Source organism: Liolophura sinensis, chromosome 1 (assembly GCF_032854445.1).
Source record: "Liolophura sinensis isolate JHLJ2023 chromosome 1, CUHK_Ljap_v2, whole genome shotgun sequence".
Taxonomy (NCBI): domain Eukaryota; kingdom Metazoa; phylum Mollusca; class Polyplacophora; order Chitonida; family Chitonidae; genus Liolophura; species Liolophura sinensis.
Genome location: NC_088295.1, coordinates 41167925 through 41183507, shown reverse-complemented (window position 1 = coordinate 41183507; position 15583 = coordinate 41167925). Strand labels below are relative to the sequence as shown.

The window sequence follows — 15583 nt, the reverse complement described above, 5'->3', positions numbered from 1 at the left end:
CTTACTCAGCTGAGATCCTGAATGACTAGCACCTTACTTAGCTGAGATCCTGAATGGCTAGCACCTTACTCAGCTCAGATCCTGAATGGCTAGCACCTTACTTAGCTGAGATCCTGAATGGCTAGCACCTTACTTAGCTGAGATCCTGAATGGCTAGCACCTTACTCAGTTAAGATCCTGAATGGCTAGCACCTTACTTAGCTGAGATCCTAAATAGTCAGCACATTGCTTTATAGCTGAGATCCAGAATGGCTTCCATTTTACACACCTGATGTCCCTCAGAATGTTAGCACATTACTCAGCCAAGATCCTGAAAGGCTTCCATATTACTTAGCTGAGGTCCTGAATGCCTAGTGCATTACTTAGTATGTTCCTGAGGGGCTTGCCGAGTGCTTGGTGAGGCCTTATCTGGTTTTCATATTATAATTAAATAGTAATGACTGTCTAGCAAATAAATTACATGTATGTGAGGTACACTCACTTGTACTGACGTCTAGCCTTGAATGGTTTGCACATTACCTTATAACTAAATATAAGCGTATATGGCTTTGAAGAGATGGAACATTACTCAATTGCCCCACATCAGCCACTGATATTCAGACTTCTCAGAAACCTGGATTCATACAAATCTGTATACAATGAAGTTTCAAAACCTCCTCCAGATACGCCCAGATTCACAGCAGAGTGAACATAACAGACATTGATATCAACCATAGTTTTGATTATTTATTTATTTGATTGGTGTTTTATGCCATACTCAAGAACATCTCGCTGATACAATGGCGGCCAGCTTTATGGTGGGAGAAAACTGAGCACAGCGAGGAGAGAGGCTCCTGGGTTATTGCAGCCATGGAGGCCAGTAGGTTTTTTTATCAAAATAAATTTATTATTTCAAAATCTTAGGTGAAGCAATATTTCAAATACAATAATGATCCTAATAATTAAATCACAAAGCAATGGGACTCAATAGGCTTCTGCTCTTGGTGGTACACACAAATAGTCAGCACATTCTATTACTGCAGTTCTTTAGCTAAATACAGTGATAATACCAACAAGTTACCTGGACAGAGAGATCAATGAATGACCTAATACTGTAATATGACAAACATGAGATGTTATTATTGACTTGCATTTACAGCAAATTAAACTTCACTACACACAACCAGGGTTTGTGTTCTTTCACATCTGTGACCATATACCTAGTTTCAATTAAGGCCTCGCACCATGACCTTGTCTGCAAAAAATCGCAATGGCCACCATATGACCTCACTTTAGGTCATCACTCTAGTTATAAAGTTCAAAAAGATTTCATACTTAAATCCATTACAACATATATGGTATTCTGTAACCCATGATAACCTATTAAACTCAAGTCAAACCAACTATTCTATTTTTAGTGTTTGGAAATAATGAAATCACATGTACAATACTTATAAAGTATAATTATATTGCCTTTCTGGAGTTCTTTGGGATATTATCTCAATCATAACAGATTTAGGTGTTTTGAAATACTATATGTGACTCTCATCAGTCTCAACAACTACTGTGGTGTTTCCAGAGATAATTAAAAATTTGTGCTTTAAAATAGTAAAGGTAATGATTTGTATTAGCTCATTTAATAGAAAGAAAACCCCAGGTTAATTAAAAATTATAGCCTACTTGGTACATAGAAATGTGGTATATAGCTCAAAATTTAAATTTTTATTTATATGTTTCAATAGTTTTTTATTCTTCTTTTGCATGTGTGTTTGTTTATTTTGCTTATATCAGAAATGACACTGAATTCATTACTGACTGCAAAAAAAAAGTGCTATTCTTTCTTACCTGAGTATTAAAACTTACGACTACACTCCTAAAGCTGTTAACTATGTCAAGGTCTACTTGGCTGAAACAGATAGAGTGTAACTTTTTCGTTAATTAACTGATAGTCAGGGAGCATTAGAATTAACACCAGTATATACAGGTCTACCACCTAATATTAGAACAGTCAACAGACATATTTACTCAATGTGGCCTTCCTCAAAGCAAAGGGATCATCAAATGTTTTTTCTAATCTTTGCCAAGTATTTTAGACGCCGTAAATAATTAATGGTGAGCTTGACATCTTTGGAAAACAGTTTTGTTCTAGATTCTCTGAATATCTGACATTCAGCACTCGTGCTAACAATGACCCAATTGCTACAAGTCAGTTTTCACGCAGAACAAAGCCAAACAATGTCAACATGTTTTATTTTTCTCCTTAAAGTGTTAAATTCTAAAAGCTACAAGTATATGAAGCAGCCAAATAGTTCCTTAGAACAGACATACATTCTGTGATGTGTTTACTACAAAATTCTATCACATTTATCACCTGATTTAACTTGAAAAGATTTCTAAATATGCATAAAAATCATGATGACCTTGGAATCCTGGAAAGCAAACATTTAATTGAATGCAGAACCATTTCAAGCAATGACATAACCCGTAAAACTTATACAGTGATCAGACAATAATTAACAAGCAAATGACAGATCAAACACCAGTAATCAGTAACACCAGTGTCTTGTTGTAAACAGTGTCTTGTTGTAAACAACAAGACACAGCCTTGCTTTATGGTGACTGATAAACAGCAAGTGCAACTTGAAAGTTGACAGCAGATGCTCCAAAACAGTAGAACTAATCAGCTTCCACATAAAGAAGATCACACACATTAAAATTACTATATATGATAATAGATCAATGTTTAATATGTCCAGAGCCACAAAACACCAGAAAAGTGGAGACCTACATAGTACAACACAACTTGCATAACAGTTCTGATTAAATATGGCTGGAGAAGTTTGCCCCACATTCTCCACATCAAGGAAGTCTGTCCTCTATCTTTTACAGAACACTGCACTGTAAATCATTCTCATTGTTTATTTTATTAACACTAGTGTGCTGAAATCAATTATATGTACAAACTTTCTATAAAAGTTTTGTGAATTGGAGCCTAGCTTCATATTTCTTTTCACACATCTTTTTGAGACTTGGAAATGTTAGATTAATTTAGAGTATCACACATGTAATCAGAAAAGACATGTCTTATCTTTCTTTTTGCCTTCTTGACAGCTTTAATTACCACAAAGGGCCAAATGGTGGTTAAAACACATTACAAGCAAAAGCTTATGTTTAAAACTGGAAAAACTTATTTATTTCTTTATTTATTTGATTGATGTTTTATGCTGTGCTCAAGAATATTTCACTTATACAACAACAACCAACATTTTAGAGGCAGGAGCCCAGGAAATCCACGACAACCCGCAGGTGCTGGCAGACTTTCCCCACATAGGACCGGAGAAAATTTGATTAATTCTCTTAACAGGTTAAACAATGAACAAATTTAAGCTGTGGTTGTGCCTAGCTCCATGTGGTCTCTGATCAATTCACAATCAGTCTGAAAGCAGAATTGGCTGTTTTTATTTTCTTTTCTTTTTTTTTTTGTCTACGTCATCTGATGCTTTCAAATGTTAACAAATTAATTTTTTTTCATTACATAAGACTGTTAGTTCTAAGAAGTTTTCAGAGAACGAACTCGTAATACTGTGGTAAAATTTTTATGCATAATTTTTGTTGCTTTCCGATTGTTTCTGAGTTCAATGCAAATATTCAATGTTTAATATACAACCAAAAATATTACGCTAAAAAAAGTCCTGAACTTTTTCGCACATGAAAGCGCAAATTTCACTGCAATTTATGCACACTTTGAATCAGCCAGTTTCGGCTTCACGAAAACATAATTTTATAAGTAAACACAGGATAATGCCTTCAGGATATGCTGGAATAAACACCTTGCCAACATGCAAAAAGGTTGAGGATGTACAGTAAGTCTTACCTTAATCATGTCACCTGCCAGTTTGAACATTTTCATTACAGTACTTTATAGTGTTGCACCTAGATTTACCATCAATAAATTCTGGGCACTGTTTGTTTGCACCATTTAACCGAATAACCCATGATCCAAAATGCAGTAAGTAGGATGTCCTATTAACCTGCAATTGGTAAGAGCGGACTTTCTTCACAACATATTTAAATCTGTTTTGGAATCAAGGACTTGTACAAGAATTATTGTTTGAGAGCTATCAATCTGGGGTTTTATGATACCTTAACATGAGAGTACTTCCTTCATGTCACACAGCATGGTGACTGACATCAAAACATTATGATTTACAGGTTGAAGCAAAATAAAAATAAACTTGGCTGCACACATACTCCTTTGTACAGAAATCTTGAACAATGTCAAGGTCACTGGAGTCAGGGTCATGAGGCAGTGAGTGATGTCACAAAAAACCAAAACCCTCAGCCTTTGTTTCTAATAATACTTAATTTATACACATTCATTATCTTTAGCTACAGCCTTCATAAAATGATTCTAACCAACACCTGAAACGCACAATATTACTGATGAATGCTGATTAAAAATTTCTGCACATTGGTGAGCCTAAGACTTTAACAAGCCTATGTGAGTCGTACACGCTCCAAATGTCAAGCTTGTCTAATGGTGGAAGTGATACAAAGCAAATGACACAATTGTGCTTTAAATAGTATGGGCTGTATTCTACTGTGCATGTCTTGCATGAATACCAGCCAATCACAGGTAGGTGAACGAGTCCAGTGTTTACCATCAATCCAAACTTACAACTGCACACACTCATTTTAATATTGTCAAGGGGCCTCCATGCCAGAGATTGTTGGCATTCTAGTGCTGTGCAATGGCCCAGGAGCCTCTCACCAATGCAGTCACAGTGAGTCCAGCTCAGGCTGGCTTCCTCACTGGCTGTACCTGTTAAGGTCTGGCAGCAACCTGCATATGTTAATTGTCTTTACCTGAGCTCTGCCTGCCTTTCTCCCACCATAACGCTGGCCTCCGTTATATACCGGTAAGACAAATATTCTTCAGTGCCGTGTAAAACACCAATGAAATAAATAAATAAATAAATAAATAAATAAATAAATAAACAAACAAACAATATTACCATTTTATTTTGTATGTAGGTCTTAGGCTCTTAACATGGAAAGATTTTCTTTTAAGCTTCGGGCAACATCTGTACTGAGATGAATCCATACAGGGTACAACTACAACCACATGGAAAGTACCCTAAAGCCTTAGTACACCTAACATGTATTACTGTTTACACATATCTTCATAAGTGCTAATCTTCACTACATTACCTTGCATTCAAAGATCCTTCATTCTGTAATACAAGCAAACATGACTACTGCGAAGCAATACATGTCCCTGACTGGTTTGAGTCATCAGAACAATAACTGTGTCTGAACAGAACAAAAAAATGGCCATAATTTTGTTCAAGATGGATGGAACAACCCTATACTGTTGAAATTCAATACAGTGAACCATTGCGAAAAAATATTTGGAAAATGGCCACATAAAAATTTTGTCCAAATTGGATGTGGGGTCTGAAACTCAAACTTGATCTGTAACTTGTCCTGGTGAAGCCATGTACAAATTTGAAGTTTCAATTTAATATAAAAAAAAAAAAAAAAAAAAAAAAAAAAAAAAAAAAAATTTCAGTCTTTTAAACTAGCATGAAGGATCGAGTACTGGTAGGGGATTAATAACAGACTGACAGACAGACAGATATTCATTCTTAAAATACTCTTTGTAGGTAGACCAAAGCATGCATTATACATGTACGAAACTTCACACAGACATGTGTTCACAGATGCACTGCTCTTTGCTGGGTAGCAGATATTTAGATACCCTGCAATATTTTTGAACAAGGAAATAATTTAGTCTGGTTTTTGAAGGGTTGACCACTAAATTGATGTGAATTTGCACATGTTGTGGTCCTTAGCCACAGATTTCTGGAAAAGAAAAACAGGTATTAACCCCTAAGAAGGAAAGAAACATTGACAATCCCTGTGTCAACATCAGTGATGAGGACAAATTTGCTGGGATTTCTATGGACGCTATGACTTATAATATTTAATACCATAAATATTCTAATTCAGACCTTGGCTCAATTGGCACCTGACTGGGTCTCTTTAGCTTCAATGTAAGAGTAGTACAATTATTAAGATGTTAGTCTTTAATTGCAACAAAGGTTTGAATGATTAGAAAAACACTAACAATACTAATTCTCATAGACAAATGAGTAATCGATGAATAACTTAAGTTCAGAATGAAAAACCCTTAAGAAATGGTTAAACAGGCTACGCCAGAAATTTTTGGCAAAAATCCATATTCGCTAAACAAATAAAATTTTCTGCATTTAATAAGAATGGCTCAATTTACTGCCTTTCACTTTCATCAGACTTATACCTGTACTATGTATGGTGTAAAAAAGACTATAAATTTTAAGAATTTTATTAATGATTCTGAAAGGTAACAGATGATTTGCAAAAATGAAATTATTTGGACTGTTCTAAAATAATAAATATTCCACTCTGTCTTATCTTACTCATATACCTTCTACTGATCGATTTTTGCCCAAAGTCTCTGGTACATAAGCCTCTTTTAACAAAAGCCATATCCAAATAAGCATGCTAGTATAATGTAGAGTACAGGTACGGTAGTTTTGATATAAGTTTATCTCAACAATTCAATCAAGTTGGAAAGTTGAACAAAGAAAGCAAAAATTCAAATAAAATGTATCAAATTTCATTCAAAAATGTTAATATGGCTGCATATTTATATCTAAATTTTTTACTTTTTTTGAAAAGATCTGATTTATTACATACAAGTGAGTGAGTGAGTGCTTGGGGTTTAACGTCGTACTCAACAATTTTTCAGTCATATGACGATGAAGGAATCATTAGGGTGCATGTACGTGTAATGTGCCTCCTTGTTGCAGGACGGATTTCCACCGCTCTTTTATTTAGTACTGCTTCACTGAGACGACTTACCGAAGGCAAGTAAGCTGCCCCGCCCGAGCCATTATACTGATATGGGTCAACCAGTCGTTGCACTATCCCCTTCATGCTGAACGCCAAGCGAGGAAGTTACAACTTCCTCTTTTAAAGTCTTAGGTGTGACTCGATCAAGGATTGATCCTGGATCTACCGGTCCCGAAGCGGACGCTCTACCAACTGTGCTATCCGGGCCAGTATATTACATACAATAATGCAATGAACCTAAATATTAACAAATTCTGCAGATGGTCGCGTGTTTTCCCGGGGCCCGGTTTCCTTCTACTATAATGCAGGCTGTATAAGTGAAATATTCTTGAGTACGGCGTAAAACATCAATCAAATAAAAAAAAGTAAATAAATAAATATATAAACAATAATTCCTAAAAGTAATTAAGATCATGTATGTAATTACAAGTTATTAACTGAACCAATAAAAGCTCCTAACATAACCAAGAAACCACAATATCTTCCAAAGTCATTCTTGCGGGATTGTGAAACATTTAACCACAAATTATTAAAATAATGAAGGCAGACATTCTAATAACAAGCTAAATATGTGTTAAAAAATATTCTTCAATGAAATCACAAATGTGTCATAATAATTGTAGGTCAGTCAAAAAGATCTCCATTGTAAAACATGCAAATTCTGTTCAAATGAACATGCAGGTTGACAGATTTAACACAATGTGTCTAAACGAAAATTCACCTGACCTGCATTTACTTATGGCAGACAAAACCTCATTTCCTGCCTGGAATCCATGGTTCAGCACTCCATTGGTAGGAATGGTACCTGATTTCTCTGGCAACGTCTCAGACTTCATGACAGCTGTTGCAGTGGTTGCTGTTACCTGTTGCTATATGACTGTGCTGAATGCTAATGCGACACTTTCTTCTCCTAACAGGGAATGTGGTCAGCACACGACCCAGCCAGCTGTATCACTGGCCAAGTTCCTCTTCTAACATAGCCCCCCAATCAAACACAATGCTCAAATCCGTCAATTCTTGTTTTTCTTGTTTTTTTTCAACTCTTAATTTAATTTCCAAAGTCTTTACTTAACCTCTGAGACCTTCTCCAGGGGAGGCTAAGACTTGTTAACGAGTTATTTTAGCGAGACAATGGCATAGCAGTAATCAGCACGAAAAACATCTTAGTTCATGATACACAGGTTACGCACAGACATGTTCAACAACAACAAACCCCTTTATTAACCTTTTACACAGTTGACAACTGATCTAAGACTGCAGTTTTAAAAAGCAGACTGGAAAAAAAAAGGTTCACACTTGCCCATTGTTTTGCACTTTATTTTGGTCCAATCATGTCTATGAAGTCAGGATTTAAATGTTTTAAGCAATTAAAATCCTCAGTGTGTTCCTGGGTCAAACTATTTTAGGCTTTATAAACCACTCCCTTGTTAATTAATATCACTGCCTACATTTATTAATATTATACTTCGTGATACATTTTTTTCGGTGTAAACTCATAAAACCCATAGAGTTAAAAATCAATTTTAAACGTTATATCAGAATGTAAAAATCTCAACAAAAATGTCAAGTGCTTGAAAAGTTTGTCACAAAAAAGAAATCAAATTAAACTATTCCTGTACCTTACACATGTATAACAGCAGAGAACTGATAATAATCCTGAAATTAAATTTCACAGGAAATCAGACTTGAATAATGAATTCCACATGAATCCTACCCACTTAATTAACTTAAAATCAGAGAATAAGAGAGCTATCAAGTTTCAAACCACAAATATCAGACTTTTCACTATTTACTAGAGATAAAAGCAGTTTCAGTGAAAAAAATTTTATTTATTTATTTATTTGATTGGTGTGTCAAGCCGTACTCAAGAATATTTCACTTATATGATGAATGCCAACATTATGGTAGGAGGAAACCGGGGAAACCCAGGAACATGTGCAGGTTGCTGGCAGGTTGGACAGGAAGCCAGCATGAGCTAGACTTGAACTCAGAGCAACCACACTGGTGAGACTCCTGGGCCATTGCACCGTGCTGGCAAGCTATCAACCTCACCCACAATGTCCCCAGTTTAAAAAAAAATAAAAAATTAGAATCTTACCATTGGATATTCTTAACTTCCTCCTCACTGAGCACAATGTGTTAACAAAAGGTTGCACACTCTCAAACATGGTTAAAGTGGCTAGCTGCCAACTTCAATCCTCTCTGGTCAGCGATGTACTTCTGTAATTTGATTCTATTATTCTTTAAGAAGAACACTTTTAGAGCACTGGTGAAATGCCAAAAAATCCAAAAAACTGGGAGAAAAATGTAATTCTTTGTTTTCGCCACTACTAATATCTGTCATAAAAATTAGATTCTATCTTCAACCTCTCAAAAACACACAGGACTCATTTCAAACTTATTCATTCATTTTAAAGATTCAAATTCAATTTTTAAAAAAAGTCAATGTAATGTTTGACAGAAATATAGAGTAAAACAATTCTTCAGAATCCAGTGAAGAAATGTAATAGGTTGAACATTAAAAAATGATGATTTGTAATTGTACATATGGATATTTACTGTACCCACAAATAAAAACTGTGGGATCTTGTGCAAGGCTGTGCGGAAAAAGGAAATGGTCAGCGGCCTGCTAAAGACCTTGGACAGTGGTCAAGCTGGCCACCTGTTGTGGACGGAAACATGGCCCAAACTGTTCACGTGTCCTTCTGAAGACTTTCTTTCCTGTCAGACATTCCAGAATAATAACACGCTAATTATAAGACTGATTTTAAACAATCCTTATCCCAGTCATGCTGTAAATCACCCAATTTTATGCAGGGCACATAGTAAGATTGGACAGGTGAGTGGATACCAAGTATCTGAATAAAGGTATATGTAAAATAGCTGCTCAGAAAAGATCATTTATATGTCCGTAAAAAAAGTCACCATTTTACATCAAAACCAGAAACAAAAGTGAAAGGGGATTGTAAAGTGATACTCACTGAAAAACCACTTTAAAGACTGTACTTACAAAGGCAGCTCTAGTGCTTGTGAGTTTTAACCAAATGGTATTGGTATATATTAACACATCACATGTATTGACCTGCTGCTACCAAGTTTACATTTGCATTCGTGTTTTTACCATTTTTAAAAAAAAAACTACCTAAAAATCAAACGAAAAACTGTTGTTAACGACATATTCAGATGTTCACAATACCATATCATCTTAATATATGAAGATGTAACTGTTTTCACTCAAATGGTGTGTCTTTGACCTCACATTAGCCCTAATCTAGAACCTTACCCTTGACAATGCAAAGTTAACTACCTTTTTCGTAACATACGTTCTTTCAAAAACCTAGTAATGTAAAACAGCTTTAAGAGAACAAAGGCTTGGACATGTCTTCATTTTCGCCATTTCATGTACATAGGCATTAGGCAGGTCAGAGGCCAAATGATCAGGCAAACAGCCCAACCTCAGTTGTTGTTGTCAAAGGCTTATCCAAGAATTCAAGAATGGGGCTAAATATGCATGGTCAGTGTTGTGTGGATAAAGGAGAAAGCTGAAAACCAGTCAGCCAACAGCAAAGGCAGGATTCTGGGAATTTTCCAACTTTGCCTTGACATGCTTATGAATCTGGTCACTGACCATGGATCAATCGCTCAGTACATGTGTAAGCAGTAGATTCAGCATATAACTGGAAGTTGAGAGTGAAATGAGTGGGTTTTTTTATTCTTAACTGCGGCGAACAGTTCAATAATTCACTCTGACCATCAGTCTATCTATATGGACCAGGCCTCTCATTTCTGGAGGTGTTATCAGGGTTAAAGCATACAGTCGTAAAGAGTTGGTTGGTTAAATTTTTTTACATTTATCTTTCAACCTGTTCAAATTTTTTCCATCCTATCAGTGAACATGTTGAAATCTATGCCATCCTGTCTTTGAACATGTTCAAATTTTTACCATATTATCTTTAAACATATTCAAATTTTTGCCACCTCATCTCTGAACACTTTCAAATTTTTGCATCTAAACATTTCACCTTAAATTCGCCTTAAACTAGAGGACTGCGTGCAAGACATCAACTTTTTGAGGAATGCTGCAGCTATGGAGAATTTACGCTTATTTTTTTTGTGTTTTTCCAAACTGAAAAATCTCCCGTCCCCAACTGGAAGAACATCCTGGTGTATTAACTGAACCAAGGCATGTATACTAGTGCTGGATCCAGGAATAAGAATACGCAAAATTAAACAGGATATATCTGATCATTACAGTGATGCTAGTATATTCCTGAGCAAATTTGGGCTGAACTAAGGTATAAGCACATACACGTAAGATAATTGAGTGTTCTAAAGTGTATGCGTGATAAAAGCAGATAGGAGAATCTCAATGGCCAGATAAAGCAGTGATTTATCGCACTGAATTGTAACCGTTCAACAATCAAAAAGTGTGAATTGATCGATTTTAGATGAAAGGTACAAATTGTCTGAAAGAGAGCTTGGCAGGTTGATAAAGCAAATTGCAACATAGCTTAATGCAAAACTTAACAGAAGTTCCAGCACAATATCAAAAGTCAGGGAATACAGGGAAACAATATTTCCACCAACATGTTCATTTACCCTTCCAAAATTGTCCTCAGTGTAACTGCCACCCAACTCTATACTTAATCAATTTCACTTAACATTCCAAATAAAATGCAACTGGTTGACTTCTAATTAGACCAATGTTCTATGTACATTCAAACGAAAAACTTTAACTTTGTTGTAATGCATTTCTTTTTTTTTTGTAAATATGAATGTTTGAAGATGTAAGGCTTGATCTTATATGAATTAATGCTTATGCATGTAGACTGATGTACAATATCAAGATGACAAACTTCCTCTTGATATTTCAGTACATGTACTTTAATGCATGATGTCATTATGCGAGATGAAAAAAGCTCACAAGAATATCATATGCAGGTTTTATACCTGCATCTACACGTAGATAAGTATTAGATAAGCATAAATCATTAGGCTAAACAAATTTTCATTCTACTTTCAAATTTTTTAAATTTGGGATAGAAGAAATCAGTAGGTTATTTTCATACTTACTTTTCTGTCATTTTCGTTTCCAAAAAATTTTACAGTAAGCCAGCTGAAATCTGACACCCAAGGATTTGTTTGCTTTTGCAGACAACACTTGCTTGGCTTTGTTTACAACCAGTAAACATCACTACGTTCATCAGTTTGCTGATACATTGTGAAGAAGTTCTTGGAACAGACTGCAACCGCAAACAGTTATGTCACTAACAGGTTAACTAGCCACAGAAGACAGTTTGCCAAGAAAGCTATCGGCATTCCATCATCAGTTAAAAGTCGCAGTCATACTGGTGGTGACGCCAGCTGCAAGTGTGGTGAGTGTTTGGTGTGACCAAAGTCAACCAACTTGCAGGAGACCCTCAGCATTAATAGCCACAGTATCGCGGTTGCTCAACATGCATAAAAAGTCATGCCTAATCAGTGCATAACCCTTTAGAACAGCGAACATTTCCTTTCACTTCTGTCTTATCTTCCGGGCTTGTAACATCAAACTGCTTGTTATCTACTTCCAATGTGACAGATTTTTTTAACAATGCAGCAATGCCGGGAAGTAGAGAGGCTGGAGTAAAATTGTCAATGGTCACGCATAACAATTACTTCGACACGTTCAACATCACCCTCGGCGACTCTGAGGTCTAGTCTGGTGTTGTGACTGGTCACATGAAACTGTGGTTGAGCTTATCAGCAGTCATCAGCAACAATACATCAGAGATAATCTGGCCTCTTTGTACCTCCGGCTTTACACCTACATTTCCTATGATCTCCTGAACATTCCTATTGCATCCTTCAGCTACCTAAGCCTCAATCTACCTTCACACAAACTATTACAGTATGAAAATGACAGATAACTTTTATCTCAGTTGTACTTTCCACTTTGATAAAAATAAGCCCCTTTTTTCCCATGTGCAGTTATATATATACTTTATCTTATGACTAAATGTTAGCACGCATTATATGAATGTACAATATTAGGGTGTTGTACTACTTATTTCAAAATGCATTTCAAACTCTTGATTTTGTAGATTTAATTACTCATACATACATGCATTTATTTTCGATGCTGCTCTTGAAATTTGCAGTCTAAATTTTAAATCAAGTAATTTTAGTTAAGTAAATAGGTTTCCTTTTCATCCATGGCATGACATTCTGTTTGACTAAATTTATGTTTCCATGTTGGATTTGCACTACATTTTTTAAAAATATTTTACATGTCTACAGTTATTCGTACCCATTAGGAAAACCCTAAACAGGATTATAACTATTCAATCTTCATCAATTTATGAAGAATTTTAAGAAGAATTACTAAGAAAAGAGCAAGGAATAGGTAAACAATTGACACAACTCCCAGCCCTCATCACTTATTGAGGTGTCTGTGTAGGCATGTGGCATACATGACAATTTATATGATAGCACATATTACAATTTGATAAGTGATCCCTCTCACTTCTTGCAATACACGCTTTAAAGTACCCTGACGAATTAGATGTGGATTAGAAAAAAACATTAGTAGTTTTACAAAACCTGCCCTGTTTGCGGAATTTGAAGAATATACATATAATCACTAAATTTGTGATATCCCCCTCGGTCACTGAGACAACAGACTGGGGTAAAACTTCATCTTAGCAAAAAGATTACGCAGGCATACATGCATATGTACACACAGGCATGTATGTCAATGGATGCACGGAAGGATCAAATGATGTTATTTAAAGTACTGCCAAGTACTTTAGCAGGGGAACAACAAGACACAAGTTCACAGTTTCAGGTTTGAATGTAAATAAAGCCATCTGGTAAGCGAGGTTTGGTTACATGGTCACTGGCTTTATTAGCCAATTTTAGCTCTTTTTGGCATGTTGAATGTTTGTTTATAGCCCAAGGAGGAGGATGTCACCGGCTACCATCTAAACAATAAACCTCAAAACACTTTCCCAACATCAAAAGAAGCAAAATATTACACAAAAATATTTCCCATCTACGACGATGGCCAGTCGTCAGAGCCTAGGGGAAACCCACGACCATCCACAGATTGCTCACAGACTTTCCCATGCATGGCCGCACAGGAAGCCAGCATGAACTGGACTGGAACTCCCAGCCACCGAATTGGTGAGAGGCTCCTGGGTCAAAGTGCCGCATTGGCACGCTAACCCATTCGGATATGCAGACCCTGTATACAATTTTAGGTTAAATATGTGATGCCATTTACGGCAAACGTAGTACTATAGTATAACAACAATATCTGTAGTGGAGAAGCCACTGATAAATTGTGTTGGACATCACTCACTACACGTATACATTTATAGCTGTTCTTGCTAACGCGGTTTCCAAATTCAACCTATCTTGTGTTGCAAAAAATACTCTACATGCATGTCACACCACCACAAGCAGTGATTGACAAAGAACTAATACCTGCATAACTATGACAACCATGAGAAAAGCAAACAAAGTTCCGAACTGTTACCAAGTATTATAAGCAGGTGAAAATTGTGACCGGATGACCAGCAGGACATTATAAGTATGATAAACAAATATTTTGGAAATGCTGTGTGTCAATCACTGTCAGATAGAGTATTGACCTTCGGTTGGTTTTCTTGATTTAATGAAAACTGATAAAGGTTTGAAACGGATGGAATATTTATCAGCCCTCGAGGGCATGCTTACATATCAATACAATGTACATTCCTTTCTTGCACCCAACTTACTGTATCTGTTTCCAATTTCAATCTCAACAAATATCAGACACGATATACTGATCATAACCTCAATTTACATTTCACAACTGTTCCTAAAGCTGTCTAACTTGTGCAAAGTCTTGCTTCAAAAACAGAACAATATTAAGAGAAAAAACTTACAGCAGAGGTCTTTACAAAAGGGTTATGCACTGACACCGAATCACTAAATAGAGCCCATACAAGCCAGTTTGAGCTGATTTTTTACAGAATTCCTGAAAAATCATTGTGCAAAACTCAACGTAAATACAGACAAAAATTTTCTATGCTTCTCCTGTAAATTATAAGCAGACATTATTGTAATGGTCAAATCATCCTTAAGTCTGTAAAAACAAAAACTCACAATTTTCCATACACACATAAATATATATATATATACATATATACATATATATATATATATATGTTCCTGGAAATTCTGTCCCTTTACTTTGCTTGAGAATAATGAATGGCTCACAGAAGTTTTGTCCCCTGTTAACACCAGTTGAATTAGCCTGGGGGTCCAGACAAAAAAGCAGATTTGCCATCCAGTTTTCATCTAATTTTAATATTTTATTTCATACATATATATCCATGCAATAACTGTTCAAAATACTGCGTGACATACATGAACACTCTAATACACTTGAATCCAGAAGCTTTCAAAACTACAAAAGTCTAACCAAAAACACAAGCATGACCAACAGGATTTCATACAGTACAAGCAGTAACCCCAAATCACTACCTACATACATAGAATTTCAAAGTGCTATTTTTCTTTATTAGTCTTTTTTATTTTTTTTTTCTGCTTTTGAAATAGCTCTAGCTCTCTATGTATTTATTAGGTATCTATTATTTTTTTGCAGGAAATGAAAAGTCCATCTAAGTTAATGCAGTTCACAGCTGAAACACTTCACATGCCTGTATTTCATTGTACCCTC

General features: G+C 35.7%; 1 protein-coding gene across 3 annotated transcripts in view; it reads right to left on the bottom strand.

Moving 5' to 3' along the window:
* The window catches only part of LOC135468842 (sodium-independent sulfate anion transporter-like), a 53936-nt gene that overhangs the window by 24641 nt on the left and 13712 nt on the right, over positions 1–15583 (bottom strand). The window contains exon 1 of one of the 3 annotated variants that reach the window (XM_064747313.1): positions 11950–12140. The exons of the other annotated variants lie outside the window; for them this stretch is intronic. Within the exon in view, the coding sequence (XP_064603383.1) occupies positions 11950–11960 (11 nt within the window). The 5' untranslated portion in view covers positions 11961–12140. Of the gene's footprint in view, positions 1–11949; positions 12141–15583 lie in introns of those variants that run through there. 3 annotated transcript variants of the gene reach the window in all.